The sequence below is a fragment of the Phaseolus vulgaris genome, chromosome 8 (assembly GCF_000499845.2).
Source record: "Phaseolus vulgaris cultivar G19833 chromosome 8, P. vulgaris v2.0, whole genome shotgun sequence".
Classification (NCBI taxonomy): Eukaryota; Viridiplantae; Streptophyta; class Magnoliopsida; order Fabales; family Fabaceae; genus Phaseolus; species Phaseolus vulgaris.
Window position 1 is genome coordinate 8,649,090 of NC_023752.2, and position 16,102 is coordinate 8,665,191.

Here is a 16,102-nt window from a genome sequence, read left to right on the forward strand (position 1 = left end):
CATGTACAATAATATCAATGACAATATAATATAAAAAACATTATGATTTATTTCCTAAAATTATGAATAAGTTTTGAAAAAGTAGAAAGTAGTAAGTTTATTTTAAAAGTGAGATTACTTTTAATTATTTTATAAGTAAAGAAATCACTCATGCTTAAACATTAAATATGAAATATATGTTTCTTTTTACCTTCATTTCCATTCTTAAAATGAATAAACATAAAAATAATTATTTGATAATTTAAATTCTTAAGCAATATCATATATCCAATTAGAAAAAGGAGAGAAGAAAATCACTTAAGTAATTGAATGAAATGAATAGTAACATATCTTTCTACATTAGGTTTTATCCTATTTTTACAATATAATAAAATTGTTCCATCTTCTTGTATTGTAGCATACATCACCAAATTCAAACGGCTTTCTCGCACTCCATTTTCTTGTATTATACCATGTATCATCACCAAATTCAGAAAGATATCACCGATTTAAAGTATAACCTTACAAAAGTAAAAAAAATAATAAAATTTTTAAAATTGAAATGACGCAACTGAATGAGAGTTAAATGTTATATTTTATTTTAAACCAGCTATCATGTTACACTAATTTTGTAAAATGCTGATAAACAGAACACATTTTTCCCTAATAAGCACAACGTGATTCGAATTCTAATGCTCCCACTATCCAATTATTTTTATTATCATCCTTAGTGACGTCAGACTTATGTAATAAAACATTACAATATAATTAATAATTAACTAAGAACAGTTGTTTTTGAGAAAAAAAAGGAAGAATAGGCTGTATCTAAATTTATTTTTTTCCCGTTCCAAAAAAGAAAAGTTTATTAAATTTACACAATATTTTTTTTTTCTCGGTTTGGTTTCACAAAATCGCAATTTGTATCACTCGTTTCCGTTTCCCTTCGAGGAGAGACAGTGCCTGCCGCCACTGTTCTATGCGCCCCCTTCTTCTTCTTCTTCATCATCATCATCATCATCATCATCTTCTCTACCATCATCATCAACACCAGCGCCACCATAACCATCACTATCATCATCTTCAACATATCCATCACCATCTTCATATTCCTCATCCTGCGAAAAGCTAGGGTTCCCTCCGCGTCAAAACCCTCCCCTATTCCATGTACGATCACTGAGGAGGGTTTCTGATTTGGATGGCATTGGGAGATTTGATGGCCTCTCGCTTTTCACAATCCACCGTTCTCGTCGTTCCCAACCAGAACCACCACGACGATTCCACCGCCTCCTCTTCCTCCTCCTCCGTCGCCGTCGTCACCGCCAGTAACAACACTGACGATGCCGATTTCGCTAACCGCGGCGACTCTGAAGCCGCCATCGCTAGCAGCAGCGGCAACTACACCGGGAATGGCGCCACCAGCATGGCCTACCTGCCGCAGACTGTCGTCCTTTGCGAGCTCCGCCACGAAGCCTTCGAGGCCGCCGTCCCCGCCGGCCCCTCCGACAGCGGCCTAGTCTCCAAGTGGCGACCCAAGGATAGGGTCAGTTCAATCACTCTGGAAAGTTCGATTCAGTTGTTATTTGTTAACCTCGTCTGTATTATATGCACTTTGCTGTGATGAATCGGTGATTTGCGATTTTCGTTACGTAGATATTGGAAAATTGTTAGTCGTGTGTCACGTGTTCTGCGTGACAGAAATTTGGGAAATGTAGAAAAAAAGGGCGTTTAGGTCAATGCAGTGGCAGCATTGGTGATTGTGAATGGATGCCTTTGTTTGATTACGTTTGGGTATGTGATAGTGTTGTTAGGGAGTTGTCAAGGACGTAAAATTTTTGACCTGTTGAACACTAAGTTTTGTTAAGACGGGATCCTTTGAAGTGCAAAAGTGAAGTGTTGAGTAATACTGAACTAATGATTGATGAGAAAATCGAGTGAGTTCGTGATATTTGTGGGTTGTAATGCAGCTTCTTTCTTTACTATCCAGAGTGTACTTTGTACTTAAGCGGATCTTGAATTCGATCAATTCAAATTAATGATAACGGGATCAATTCAAAATAATGATAACTATTATAGTAGTGGACCTGATTGATACCTGCATTGGGGGAATCTCTTCTCTTACTTGTGAGCTTGGTGTTTGACGAATTTTCATTTTGCTAAAGATTTGGCTGTAAAAGTGGGTAAATTATCCTGGAATTTGCTTCACTGAATTAGTGATTTCGGAATGGAGGTGGGTGGGGGAAAGAGTGTTTACATTTGTTTCTTTAGGGTGATAGGACTTGTGTAAATCCTGGTAGCTTCCATAGCAAGTGGCTTGTAAATGGAGGTTGAAATTGCTGGACTCTTGATAGAGGTGGATTTTGGTCTAAATGTATACATATGTAAAATTAAGTATATGCTTTTCTGTAAGGAGCATTTGTTTAAATTCCAACCCTTGTTAAAAATGTGAAATAACCAGGCCACTTTTGCCTAGTCTGATTTTATCGACTGGAAATTTTGTGTTCGCAGTTTTTGTGTCGAGGCTTCTTCAACACAAGTAGTTGATTGACTGTTAATGTTCTAAAGGCGTTGATTGCATGGGAGTTTCGTATACCCTGGCTGTTTGGCATTTGCAATTTTTCAATCTGTCTTATTACTATTCTGGATGTAACTTTAGAATGAAGATTGAACAAAAAGATTGTTCTCTACTCAATAAAATATAATATTTCTTGCTGCTGCATTTGAAGCAACACATTACGAAGTGTATAATGTATAAATGTGGTTTATTTTTCTGATAAGTTTTATACTGTTGGTTCGTTGCTTTTTTGGGAGAGGGTAGGGTGGAGCTCATTTTTAGCGATAACATTTCTCCCATTTATAAAGGATTTCTTGAATAATAGTCTACCTTTGCAATGGATTTCTGGTGTAAATTATATTGCTATTTAACATTTTTCTTCATAATCAGAATACATTTTTATCGAAGTGTCTGTTTTTTCCTCCAAGATCTTTTAAAGACTTAAGATGTTTATATATTATATCTGATATAAGAAGTATGCTCCATTTTAACTCCTAATTTTGTGATGCAGATGAAGACAGGATGTGTAGCTCTAGTATTATGTTTGAACATTAGCGTGGACCCACCAGATGTAATAAAGATATCCCCTTGTGCCAGAATGGAGTGCTGGATAGGTCTCTTGTTACCTTTGATCTCATTTATTTAGTTGTTTTCTGTAGTTTGTACTCTCAAGTTGTTTCCTGGATTTGAGATATTTTGCATTTTTTTGCTCAATTCATGTTTGGAAATAGCTTTGGGCTTCTTAATGATATTATATGACATGTTTTTGTTATTCACTATTTGTTTTTGCAAGTTAATATTTCTGATGAATTAGTGTGCTGTTTTGCATTTATATTTTATGGTTGAACTCTTTGAATTCATACTAGTCTTCAACATTTTATCCAGTCATTGACTTTTTGATCGCAGCCTAATTATTTAGAGTTATTTGCAACTTTGTTAATGAAAAATGTAGCTAAATGGGTTGAGTAGAATCTTTGTGATGTATCAAAACTTTGTAGACTTGCAACCCTGGTTAAGGTGCAAGCAGTTTTTGATGCTTATCTTGTTCAATACTGCAGATCCTTTTTCGATGGCACCACAAAAGGCATTGGAGTCAATTGGAAAAACTTTGAGCAGTCAGTATGAAAGATGGCAACCAAAGGTGGGAATGATTAACTAGCTAATCTTATCCTCATGTTATATTTGAAATTGTTTTATAGTTAACCTTATTGAAATCTTTACAGGCCCGCTATAAATGTCAACTTGACCCGACAGTTGAAGAGGTGAAGAAACTTTGTACTACTTGTCGTAGATATGCAAAGTCAGAAAGAGTATTATTCCATTACAATGGTCATGGTGTCCCAAAACCAACAGCTAACGGTGAAATTTGGGTCTTCAATAAGGTCAATGTTTGTATTTCTTAGTTCTTTATGCAAGTTAGTTATTTGATAAATCAAATATTGTTTTCTTCATACTGGCAATGTAGGCCTAGTTGAAAAAGAAGTGGGTCTGCATGGTTTTCAATATCGCCAGTCAACATGTATACTTGTTGTAATTTAGGTTCCCGAACCCTCGAACCTAGTTAACTCTCTTGCAAACACGAGCAAACTTGCTCAAACTAGTGTAAAATCACGAGTTTTGAGTTGATTCAGCAAGATCAATGACACTGGATTTGTTTGTTTCTAGGTCACAAAATATATGCAAAACGCACCTAGGGAACAATTTTATGGTTCACTGGTTCTCTTCTGCAAGTTTCTGTCTATTTTAGGTGTTGATGTTGCGTTCTATCGCACTAACAAATCTCTCTCAGTGTCTTTCTCTGCTCCGCCCTGTTTGGTGTTTCTGATTCTCTTGGACACTTTGCGATCTCTTCTCTCCTATTTCCTTTCTTTTGTCCAGTTTCATATATAGGGCCGGCACAAACTATAAATTAGTGAGTTGAGTCATATTAGGATTTCTTTTTTTTACTCCTCTTTTGCTAATTTGGACTATTGGGCATCAGTTTAAGTCCAACAACTTCTTTTTTATGTAAAGCATAGTATATAATATAATCAACCAGAGTAATGATGAAGAAATAATTATATTAGAAAAATATAAAAATATTTAAAAAGTATATAATATGATCAACTACAACTAATAATAATGTTACAGTAGAAAATATAAAAGTTATTTATAGCATCATATAATATTGAATTATTATGTTATCTATATGTATTTTAATGTATCTTTTATCCAAAGTAAACTCTTAGTAGTGTATGAAGCTCCCACGAGTTTACATAAACTCTCGAGTTTGACAACCTTGTGTGTGTAGAGGTGCCCACCTTTTTAAAAATGTGCCAGTGTTCAGTAGAGAAAAATAGTATAAAAGATAAAAATGGGAGAATGGAAAATGAATGATTGTGGAAGTAGGACAAACCCATGAATAGAAGCAACATAGGGTGGCAAAAACATGAGAAGAAAAAGGGTAAGAAAGCCATTCACTATTTATTCTAGGCAGGATGAGTACTTTAATTATTTTACTTTCATGCCTCTTGTTTTGCTCAGATATTTTTCGGGAAGTCCAACGAGGGAGATATTAAATAATCATAAATGACCAGTAAATATATATAAAAGGTATTTATTTTGTAAATGAGAAGAGTTTACAATAATCGTTATTCTAGAAAAGGCAATTTATTTTGCTCCTTTTACTACGATAATAACTGATAACAGGTTAAAACTAAACTGGAATTGTATCTTATCACAGATGCCTGATTAGTTTAACTTTTGCTACTGGATATCATGGGTTCCAATTGAGTATAATTCCCTCAGTCACAATATCATGATGAGAATATCTACAAGACATTCCTATTCTCATTTTCATCATATGCTATGCAGAGTTATACGCAGTATATCCCATTACCCATCAATGAACTTGATTCTTGGCTGAAGACCCCATCAATTTATGTTTTTGATTGCTCTGCAGCTGGAATGATTGTGAATTCCTTCATTGAGGTATACACACAAAACCATGTTATTAAATACTTATAAAAAAAAATTCAAATGTATTGGTACTGATTTTTTCTTTTTTGGACTGCCAAATTTGTTACTGGACTTTTTTTTGATAAGCTTCATGAATGGAGTGCTTCCAACTCCTCTGTGTCCCAAAGGGATTGCATTCTGCTTGCAGCATGTGAAGCACACGAGACTTTGCCTCAGAGTGCGGAATTCCCTGCAGATGTGTTTACATCTTGCCTTACAACGCCTATAAAGATGGCATTGCGATGGTGAAACTTTTCATTAATTCTTAGTTTATCCTGTTCAGAATGTTTAATATGTTAAACATTCACATAGGTTTAGCATACCTTATTAATATTTTTTTAACATCAATATCATTATGCATGGATTTTGAAAGCATTGTGCATGGACTTCTAAATGATGAACACTTTTTTAACATGAATTGTTTTACTTTATCCACCCAATCTTTTACCTTATAATACTTTCCCATATCTAACCCTTGCTTAACTACTTTTATCTAATAGCATTTTATGATGGCTGATTGTATACATCGTAATCCAAGATCATAAATGTCATTTTTTATAATACAAATTCTCCTAGGGAGTATTTTTGCTCTTTAACTGATTTATTATCTTTACTGTAACTTTTCTACTAGACTTTTTGTTAACTGCAATAGTGATAGAAGAAAAAACCCGTGATAAAGATGGTTTTTACTATGAAATTGATTTTATGCTTGACATTTACATTTACATTTCCATTCCTAACTTAACTTTCCTCATTTTCTAGCTCCTGGGCTTTCTAATGTTGGTAACTGAGTTTTATATCACAGCAAACTGGCTAGTGATAACTTTTTTGTTATGTAATTTGTCTCTAGGTTTTGTACACGTTCATTGCTTCGTGAATCACTTGATTATTCACTTATAGACAAGATCCCTGGCCGTCCTAATGACCGAAAGACACTTCTGGGTGAATTGAATTGGATCTTTACAGCAGTAACTGATACGATTGCCTGGAATGTTCTTCCCCATGGTCGGTCTCAACCCTCCCCATCATTTTCACTGACTTACTAAATTACAACAGTTTCCTTTTTGAACTCCAGTTCTTCTTTAGTTAGTATCTTTTTATCTTATATGGATAATTATTTTGTCCTACAGATCTTTTTCAGAGATTGTTCAGACAGGATTTGCTTGTTGCAAGTCTATTTCGAAATTTTCTACTTGCTGAGCGAATCATGCGATCTGCAAATTGTTCTCCTGTTTCTCACCCAATGTTACCTCCAACCCACCAGCATCATATGTGGTATCGTTGGTCATTATTGTTATGATATTTTTTTATATGTTGCCAAATTTTTTCAACAGTTTATGTTTTTTCTCCACATTCCAGGGATGCATGGGACATGGCTGCTGAGCTATGCCTCTCTCAACTTCCATCTTTAGTTGAGGATCCTAATGCCGAATTTCAGGTATCTGGAATTCTGGATTTATTTTTATAATAGGATGTATATGTCGTTCTGAAATTGAATATTAAATGATAAAAATTAGCTAAGGTATTCTGGTTTGGCAAGGAATAGTTGCAATATGACGGATTATGTATGAGCTTACCTGATGAAGTATGTTGTTGTTCTCTATCAGCCTAGTACGTTTTTCACTGAGCAGTTGACAGCATTTGAGGTATGGCTTGACCATGGTTCTGAACATAAGAAACCACCGGAGCAGTTGCCTATAGTTCTTCAGGTGCGATCCATGTATTTGTCTTTGTTTCCTTTTAAGCCATTTTGTTGCTTCATAATACTCTTGTTAGGTAGGTTACATGATTTTAGTGAAATCAGCTGTCAGCTCCTGTTCCTTAATTATGTTTTTGAAGGGTAAGTGTTTCTTATAATCATTCTTCTGATAGACATTTGTCAAAATGATGTATTGTAGTGAGCATCTACTCCCTTAAAAACAGGGCTAGCTTTATCTAGTTGTAATGGCAATGTACATTTCTGTTTCGTTCATTCAACATGCATAATGCGAATTGTCCTAAAATGTTTTTCTGAAAGCGTGTTATTGTCAATGATTGTCTCAGCTCAGCTATTTGTTATTAGTTTATTTGAGGGACTTACTTGCAATTTGGTTGACTTGGCAATCATCTTCCTATGTCTTGATTCTGTATAGGTTCAGAATTTGTACCCTTAGATCTGTTGTGACCAATTGTTTTGTATAATCTTACTTGCAAACCGACCTTTCAATCTTTCTTTATGCACTTTTGACTCGAATTAGTTTTTTCTTTTTGACAGTAAGTCTACTTTATACTTCTGGGAAGATTGTTTGCCAGTTGTTGATATCCTTTCCATGCATTGATAAGCATTGTTCCTATTTCAGGTTTTACTTAGCCAATGCCATCGCTTTCGGGCCTTAGTGCTCCTTGGAAGGTTCCTTGATATGGGGCCATGGGCGGTTGATCTGGTAGTTTTTCTCTAGATTCATCAACATTTGTTGCAATTGTTTTACCTATTTATTTATTTATATGTAAAGGTTTTTGAGAACTTAATACCAAGTTTTTTATATGTAGGCGTTGTCTGTTGGAATATTTCCTTATGTTCTAAAGCTATTACAAACAACAACACCAGAACTACGTCAGATCCTTGTATTCATATGGACAAAGATTCTTGCACTTGACAAGGTAGATTTGGAGGAAAATAAATTCTTTAAGTAAATGTCAATTAGATGTTTGTTTTAGCTTACCTTAGAGAAATAGTTGTTTTTTTATCAGCTTGGCATTGAAAAACATGTGATTTTGTTTTCCAAAATTAATTTCAACCAAACATGTCGAAATTTTGTCTTGGTCAGTGAAGGTTGCTTTTACTGTAGTAGTAGTTATTGCAGTATATTCACTGGCTTGGCATGGTGCTGGACAAGCCAAAAAAAGTAGAATATGAGAACATTCGAAAAAGATGTGATTTTTGGACAGGTATAACTATTCAACTTGGGCTTTCGAGATTGGGTTATGGTTAAGTCGGTTGAGCTACAAATCCTATCTGACTAGAATTGCCTAATTTGTCCCTATAGAACAATGTGAACAATGGATAAATTCACACCTCAGTTAAACTTACTTTTTGTCTTCATGATCAGTTTGGATTGAGGCTGGTGCCCTTTATAACAATGACACTCTACCTACACAGAGTGTGCAGAGCAGTGTTGTCAAAATCACGAGTTTACTTGCATACTTGCATGAGTCAGCGAGTTTAGAGTGCCAGCTGAGGTGACTCGGCTGGCGGATTGGTATCGGAGCGAGGCATGCGCGGGCCAGAGGTTGTCGATCCTGGATCATGACTCGTCCGCGGCCATTTTTTGGCCAAGAAAAATGGAACTTTCTTGCTCTAGCCCAGAGAATGAGGTTTTGCAGCGGTGGCGGCGGCGGTGGCGTGCCCTGGTGAGGCTGTGACCGTGGCAGAAAATGAAGAGATTAAAGTGGATGATGTGTGGCGCATGGAAGTGAAGAGCTGCTGCCCAAAATAAACCCTAAAACCTAATTCAAATATTTGGGCCTTGGACAAGTTTTAATATCCAACCTATTGCAACCCTAATTCAAATTGTTGGAGAAGTATTTTGCAGCAGCAAGAGGAAGTGAGCAGCACTACTAATTTAAAACCCTAAATTTAGTTGGGCTTTACTTGTCCCATTTAAAATATTAAAGTTTCCAATAATTTTAATTCACATCAGTTTTCTTTAATTTATCTATAAATATATATTGTAACACTATTAGTAACTCTTACAAGCCGAGTTACGATCCTCGAGTTAAGATCTTTTATCTCCTCTCCGATCCTCTTACAAGTTACGAGTTTGACAACATTGGTGCGGACAGAGCCCTATTTTTGCTTTAGGCAACTTCATGCTGCTTTGCATGATTTTAGTGATCTCATTTGTAGATTTAAATAAGGAATTTAGGAATCACAAGTATGTTTTTTATGACCTTAGGCTTGTATGGTTTGCCACAAGAGTATTTTGCTACGTGATTTGATTTTGGGATTAGATTTTGAAGTATGTTAAGAATGTTTTTGGCTAAGGCCTCATGTATGAAGATAAGGGAAATACTCAAGTTGTTGGGTATTATGATGCTGACTAGGTAGGGTCACTGTGTTCTTTTTGGAGGTAATTTAATATCATGGAAAAGCAAGAAATGAAATGTTGTGGCAAGATGAAGTCTGGAAGCATAGTGCAAGACAATGACATTAGTTACTTGTGAGCTCATATAGCTAAAACAACTCAGTTTGAATTTGAAGAAGATTTGCAAATGTACCTTATATATGGCAACCAGGCAGCATTACACATCGCCTCTAATCTTGTCTTTCTTGAAAGGACCAAACATATTGAGGTAAATTGTTATTTTGAAAGAGGAATTGCTAAAAACATCCCCACTAAACTTTTCAACTTTAGTGAAGAGTTGGCTAACATATTCACCAAGTCACAAAGTACCTAAGATCGATCATATTTGCATCAAGCTAGGAACATGCAACTTATATGATCCTACTTGAGGGGGAAGTGTTATAATTATAGAAATATGAAGTAGATTCGATATAATGAAAAATATCTAGATTTTGTGTGTGTGTGTATATATATATATGTATATATATATATATTATTAGCAATGTCTTTATTTATAACACATCCTTTTATGCTCCAGTTTCAGGGAAGTGTTATACTTTTAGAAATAAGGAGTAGATCCTATATAATGAATAGTATCTAGATTATATATGTATATTATAAATATATTTATTTATTTTTGTATTTCATATCTTTGTTATTATTAGAGGATATTGAATCTCTATTTTTTTGTATTGAGTCTGTTTTCTCAATATGATTGAAGCATTCTTGTTGTCTTAGAAACATATAGTTTCAGCTCAATGTCTATTTCTTTCCTATAGTTTATTATTAGTAAAAGATTTCTAAGTGTTACCTTTCTTAAGTGAAACATTCGATATGCTGTTGGTCACATTACTAATGAAATCCGTAATATAATAAACAATGAAAACTGTGTGATCAAATCCTAAACTCCATTAAGATATTGTGAACATTCTCTTTTTTGCTGACCTTTATAATTTTCTAATGAAATTTGATCTTGAACTCTGATGTTGTCCACTGTGTCTGGCATTGATTATGTTCTATTTCTGTGTTGTAGTCATGTCAGGTTGATCTAGTGAAGGATGGTGGTCATATATATTTCATTAAGTTTCTTGATAGCATGGAAGCATATCCAGAGCAACGGGCAATGGCTGCTTTTGTTTTGGCTGTGATTGTGGATGGTCATAGACGGGGCCAAGAAGCTTGTATGGAAGCTGGTTTGATTCATGTCTGCTTAAAGCACCTACAGAGTTCATGTCCTAATGATTCACAAACTGAACCCCTTTTCCTTCAGTGGCTTTGCCTTTGTCTGGGGAAATTGTGGGAAGACTTCTCAGAGGCACAAACAATTGGTTTACAGGAAGATGCAACTACTATATTTGCTCCTCTACTGTCTGAACCCCAGCCAGAGGTTTGTGCCCTAGTTATAGGTTCTATTTCCAGTTGCCAGATGATTATAATTTTTGATGAATTAATCAAATAAATTTAGTCATGCAATTTATTGTTTCACAGGTTAGGGCATCTGCTGTTTTTGCACTGGGTACCCTTCTTGATGTGGGATTTGATACATGTAGAAGTGTTGGAGGCGATGAAGAATGTGATGATGATGAAAAGTTTAGGGCTGAAGTTAGTATAGTTAAGAGTATGTTATGTGTTGCTTCAGATGGGAGTCCATTGGTGAGGGCAGAGGTAGCAGTAGGTAGGTGATTAAGCATCTAAATAATTTATTTTGAATTTGTAATACATTTTATTTTCTTATGATTAGATTGGAAGACCCCAGACAGGATGTTGTTATTTTTAATAGATATCATTACTGCAAACTTTAATAGTTGCTTGTTTCTGAACTTAGAGAAAGATGAAAAACCTTAAAACAAAGTAATTGTTACTGGTGAATAAGAAAGAAAGCATCTGCAGAAAAAGTAATCAAACTTGCATCTAAAAACATCTCTTTTTTGTGTTTCTGATTGCTGTCTCTAATTTGATTGCATTGCTGTTAATTGGTTTGTAGTAAGACATCTTAATGTTGTCAATATAGAATGGGAGGGCTGATAGGCTTTAGAGTGAGATGGATCTGAGACATGTTGCTGACTTGTTTTTTTTCAACTTTCAGCTCTAGCACGGTTTGCTTTTGGCCACAACAAGCACCTGAAATCTATTGCTGCTGCATATTGGAAGCCTCAGTCTAATTCTTTGATTAATTCCTTACCTTCATTGGCTAATATAAAAGGTTCAGTTGGTGGATATCCTAAACAGAACCAACATATACCTCATGGAAGTATTGTTTCTCCTCAAATTGGTCCTATCAGGGTTGGAAATGACAACTCTCCAGTGGTTCGAGATGGTCGGGTCTCTTCTAGCAGTCCTCTTGCTGGTTCGGGAATCATGCATGGGTCCCCATTGTCTGATGATTCATCTCATCATTCTGATTCAGGCATTCTAAATGATGGTTTCAGCAATGGAGTGGTTAACCACACTGGACCAAAGCCCTTGGACAATGCATTATATTCACAATGCGTACTTGCTATGTGTACTTTAGCAAAAGATCCATCTCCACGCATTGCAAATCTTGGTCGTCGAGTACTGTCCATCATAGGTATTGAACAAGTGGTTGCAAAACCGTTGAAGTCTAGTGGTGTTCGAACTGTTGAATCTACAGCTTCTCCAGCTCTTGCTGGACTGGCTCGATCATCTTCTTGGTTTGATATGAATGGAGGTAGATCTCCTTTCCAGTTTACTTAATGGTTAATACTGTGGGATAATAACTTCCTAAGCAGTTTTGTGAAGTTTTACAACATAAATTTTATTTGTTATAATCCCTGCTGTTTTATTGCCAGCCTTTCTGCTTATTAGTGCTTGTTGCTCTGGCAGGACACTTGCCACTGACCTTCAGAACTCCTCCGGTCAGTCCTCCTCGCCCAAGTTATATAACTGGAATGCGTAGAGTCTGCTCATTGGAGTTTAGGCCCCACCTGATGAATTCTCCGGACTCTGGATTGGCTGATCCACTTCTAGGTTCTGGTGGAGCTGCTGGGACTTCAGATAGAAGCTTTCTTCCACAGTCAACTATCTATAGTTGGGGTTGTGGACACTTTTCCAAACCACTATTATCTCCTGCAGATGATAGTGAAGAAGTATCAGGCAGAAGGGAGGAGAAGGAAAAACTTGCACTGGAGCACATAGCAAAATGCCAGCACTCTGGTTTGTATTTCTCTTTTTATTTTTATTAAGTGTGTTCCTTACAGATGTCTGGCTGACATTTTGTTTGTTCGTTGCAGATGTTAGCAGGCTTACAAATCCAATTGCTAAGTGGGACATCAAGGGTACACAAACAGCATTGCTGCAACCTTTCTCTCCTATAGTAATAGCTGCTGATGAGAATGAACGTATCAGGTATATGAAGCTAATCCATACTTTATTATAACTTAAAGTGGAACTGTTATGAAGCTGGGGAGGGCTTTAAACAGAACATTGCTTTTTTGTTTGGGAATGTTACAACAGTTGTTTACAGGACTCTAAAGATCATCTGTGGTGAATTTTTAGAAGTTATACATTTCCAATCATGTTTACGTTCAGGGTTGGTTGCTCTTGGCAAGACTGAGTGACATTTATTAATTATGGGGACTTTCACAATTACATGACAATTCCCTAGCATAATTTTATACACAATAGTAATTCTGACTTTTGACCTGGTCAGAGTATAATGTTCTTTGGAGTTCTCTGCAGGATATGGAACCATGAGGAGGCAACACTGCTCAACAGTTTTGATAATCATGATTTTCCTGACAAAGGGATTTCTAAGCTCTGTCTTGTAAATGAGCTTGATGAGAGCTTGCTCCTTGCTGCTTCATGTACTTTTCTCTGCTGTTTAATATTATACATTTTATTCTCAAATTGTTGTCAGAGCTTTAATATTATTGGGAATCTTGTGGTGCAGCTGATGGAAACATACGGATTTGGAAAGATTATACTCTGAAGGGTAAACAAAAACTTGTCACTGCATTCTCTTCTATTCATGGTCATAAACCTGGTGTGAGGAGTCTGAATGCAGTTGTTGATTGGCAACAGCAATGTGGTTATCTGGTAGGATTATTCTTTAATCATTCTTGGGAATGTGGGAAATATTCCTCTACCCCTATATCCTAAAATCGAAGGACTAATTATTTCCTCATATTGTGAAGCGAATGATTTTCTTATGGTGTTCCATGTTACATTTTTACATTTAACAGTATGCATCGGGTGAGATATCGTCTATTTTGTTATGGGATGTTGATAAAGAGCAGCTTGTTAATACTATACCTTCATCATCAGATTGCAGTGTCTCAGCATTGGTAAGCTTCAGCTATGCAAGATGTCTTTTGTTGGTTAATTTGCTTGACATAGTTATTTTGGAAAGACAGCTAAGTAGATGTTATACTTTAAGAGGCATTTACTAAGTAGTTTTCCATGATAATTATTGAATTGGTGAGTTTTTGCTTGCCAGCTACATTTAGAACAGGTTTCTTCACTGATAAAGTCATGCTTTGTAAAGTTTTTTTTTAATGATGATTGATGGCTTATTACTGTTGAAATGCCCCGTTCCCCTTTTTCTGGTACTTGGTTGTTTTTGAACGTTAAGACTGAAGGACCTTTGCTGATCTTATTATATTTGCCTTTGCCATAGATAGTTGTCAATCTCAAATAGTAATGCAGTGGCCACCCCCAATTCGGTTAAGGGCTTTACTATTCTCAAGTTTTGTCAGACATCAAATAATATATAATAAACTTAACCAATATTTACTCCAAATTAATGATATTCCCGAATCATCAATTGTGACCACCTCCTTCTAGTATTATTTTACTCAATCTTTAACCAGGTAACAAAGGAGTTATACGAGCAATTATCTTTTGATTTTTATGCATTTTGTCATGTGTTTCAGGCTGCATCTCAAGTTCATGGGGGACATTTTGCAGCTGGTTTTGTTGATGGTTCTGTCAGACTTTATGATGTCAGAGCACCTGAAATGTGAGCACCTCAGATGAATTTCTTCCATCATGATGCAAATAGTAACATGGTTCTTGGCTCACTTTTATTGATGTGATTGAATCAAGCATCTTTGTTGTTTATCACCTATATGTTTTGATATGGTTATGCATGCATCTAAATAATGAATTTATACTTTAATTTCCTCAATCCATACTTGTATGTTAAGTTTTTTCGTAAGTACAAACCTTTAAGGTCCAATTTAGCAGTCTCAATTTCTTTAATCACTAATGGCAAAAAATGCTTCTCAGGCTCGTCTGTGAATTGAGGCCTCATACGCAAAGAGTAGAAAAAGTTGTGGGGATTGGCTTTCAACCTGGATTAGACCAAGGAAAGGTAAAAGGAGCATCTTGCTAGTTTGATATGTTTTTCTTTCTTTTTTGACTTTTTGTAATTATTAGATTTATGAATTTGATTTGAAGTGGATGATGCAATTATGTCATATTGTTGGTTTTCTTCAGATTGTCAGTGCTTCTCAGGCTGGGGACATCCAATTTCTTGATATAAGAAATGTTAGGAGCACCTATCTTACCATCGAAGCTCATAGGGGATCACTCACAGCTTTAGCTGTACATAGACATGCTCCAATTATTGCTAGTGGTTCAGCGAAACAACTCATTAAAGTTTTTAGTCTGGAGGGTGATCAACTAGGCACCATTCGTTACTATCCTACACTAATGGCTCAGAAAATTGGTTCTGTAAGTTGCCTCAATTTCCATCCATACCAGGTGTTACTTGCTGCTGGTGCTGCAGATGCATGCGTTTGTATCTATGCTGACGACAACACTCAAGCAAGATGAATCTGCATTTTTTCCAATGATTTCATCGGTTGTCTCCAGCTCAGAAGAGTGCATCAAACATCACTCAGGAACGCCACGCATATTTCTTGCAGTTGGGTAATCCTGTTATGATGCTTTAATCCCTCTCCGCTGTGAATACATCTGAAAATATTGGTAGGGGTATATTCTGCCGATAGTGTATGCAAGATATTCATTAGCCTCCATGGTTAGAGGGTTGCACTCGACTGGAAGAAAATCATGCTTATTGATTGGAGGCTTCGGCAAATAATGTCAATCGTCGTAAATGTGTGTAAATATCATTTTCTCCATAATTATTTTCTATTCCTGTTTTGCGTGCTATTCCCACCTTTTGTAAATTTTTTTGTCAGATTACATAAGCTAGTTTGCTGACAAATGTGGTCCTGGAAATGGGGCATCTCACTCATGATTGTAGTTTCCGTTGAATTTGGGGACCCTTGTTTTTAACCAACGTGTAATTAAATTCAAGTTTGTCCAACTGTGCAATTTCTTTTCTCAACCTTAAAGCGGTTTCTTTTGATCTTTTATGCCATGTCGACAATAACGCTTTAGCTGGAATTTTTCACTAGGCTGATTCTAGTGGTTTTCTTGTATATCTTTTCTTAGTACAATACAAGGGGTTTTTCTTAATGAATGGGAAAGAGATTTTAGAACCTCC

The 16,102-nt window shown here is 35.9% G+C and overlaps 1 protein-coding gene across 1 annotated transcript; it reads left to right on the forward strand.

Moving 5' to 3' along the window:
• The first annotated feature begins 873 nt into the window (after positions 1–873).
• On the forward strand, positions 874–15,922 carry LOC137823900 (regulatory-associated protein of TOR 1-like). The gene is made up of 23 exons (XM_068629221.1): positions 874–1,519; positions 3,042–3,144; positions 3,589–3,671; positions 3,754–3,912; positions 5,384–5,500; positions 5,615–5,772; positions 6,378–6,532; positions 6,658–6,802; positions 6,887–6,965; positions 7,135–7,236; positions 7,867–7,950; positions 8,057–8,167; positions 10,664–11,017; positions 11,119–11,305; positions 11,717–12,319; positions 12,475–12,804; positions 12,882–12,996; positions 13,330–13,454; positions 13,541–13,686; positions 13,833–13,934; positions 14,523–14,608; positions 14,878–14,962; positions 15,088–15,922. The coding sequence occupies exons 1-23, from the start codon at positions 1,175–1,177 to the stop codon at positions 15,424–15,426; spliced, it is 4,113 nt and encodes a 1,370-aa protein (XP_068485322.1). The 5' UTR covers positions 874–1,174; the 3' UTR covers positions 15,427–15,922.
• Positions 15,923–16,102: the final 180 nt, after the last annotated feature.

What these genes read in the sequence shown, in the direction of transcription:
- LOC137823900 (XM_068629221.1), top strand. Translation starts at nt 1,175, where the DNA reads ATGGCATTGGGAGATTTGATGGCCTCTCGCTTTTCACAATCCACCGTT. An exon ending in AGATTCTTGCACTTGACAAG is followed by an intron (nt 8,168 to 10,663) that starts GTAGATTTGGAG and finishes TCTGTGTTGTAG; the next exon opens with TCATGTCAGGTTGATCTAGT. An exon ending in CTTGCTCCTTGCTGCTTCAT is followed by an intron (nt 13,455 to 13,540) that starts GTACTTTTCTCT and finishes CTTGTGGTGCAG; the next exon opens with CTGATGGAAACATACGGATT.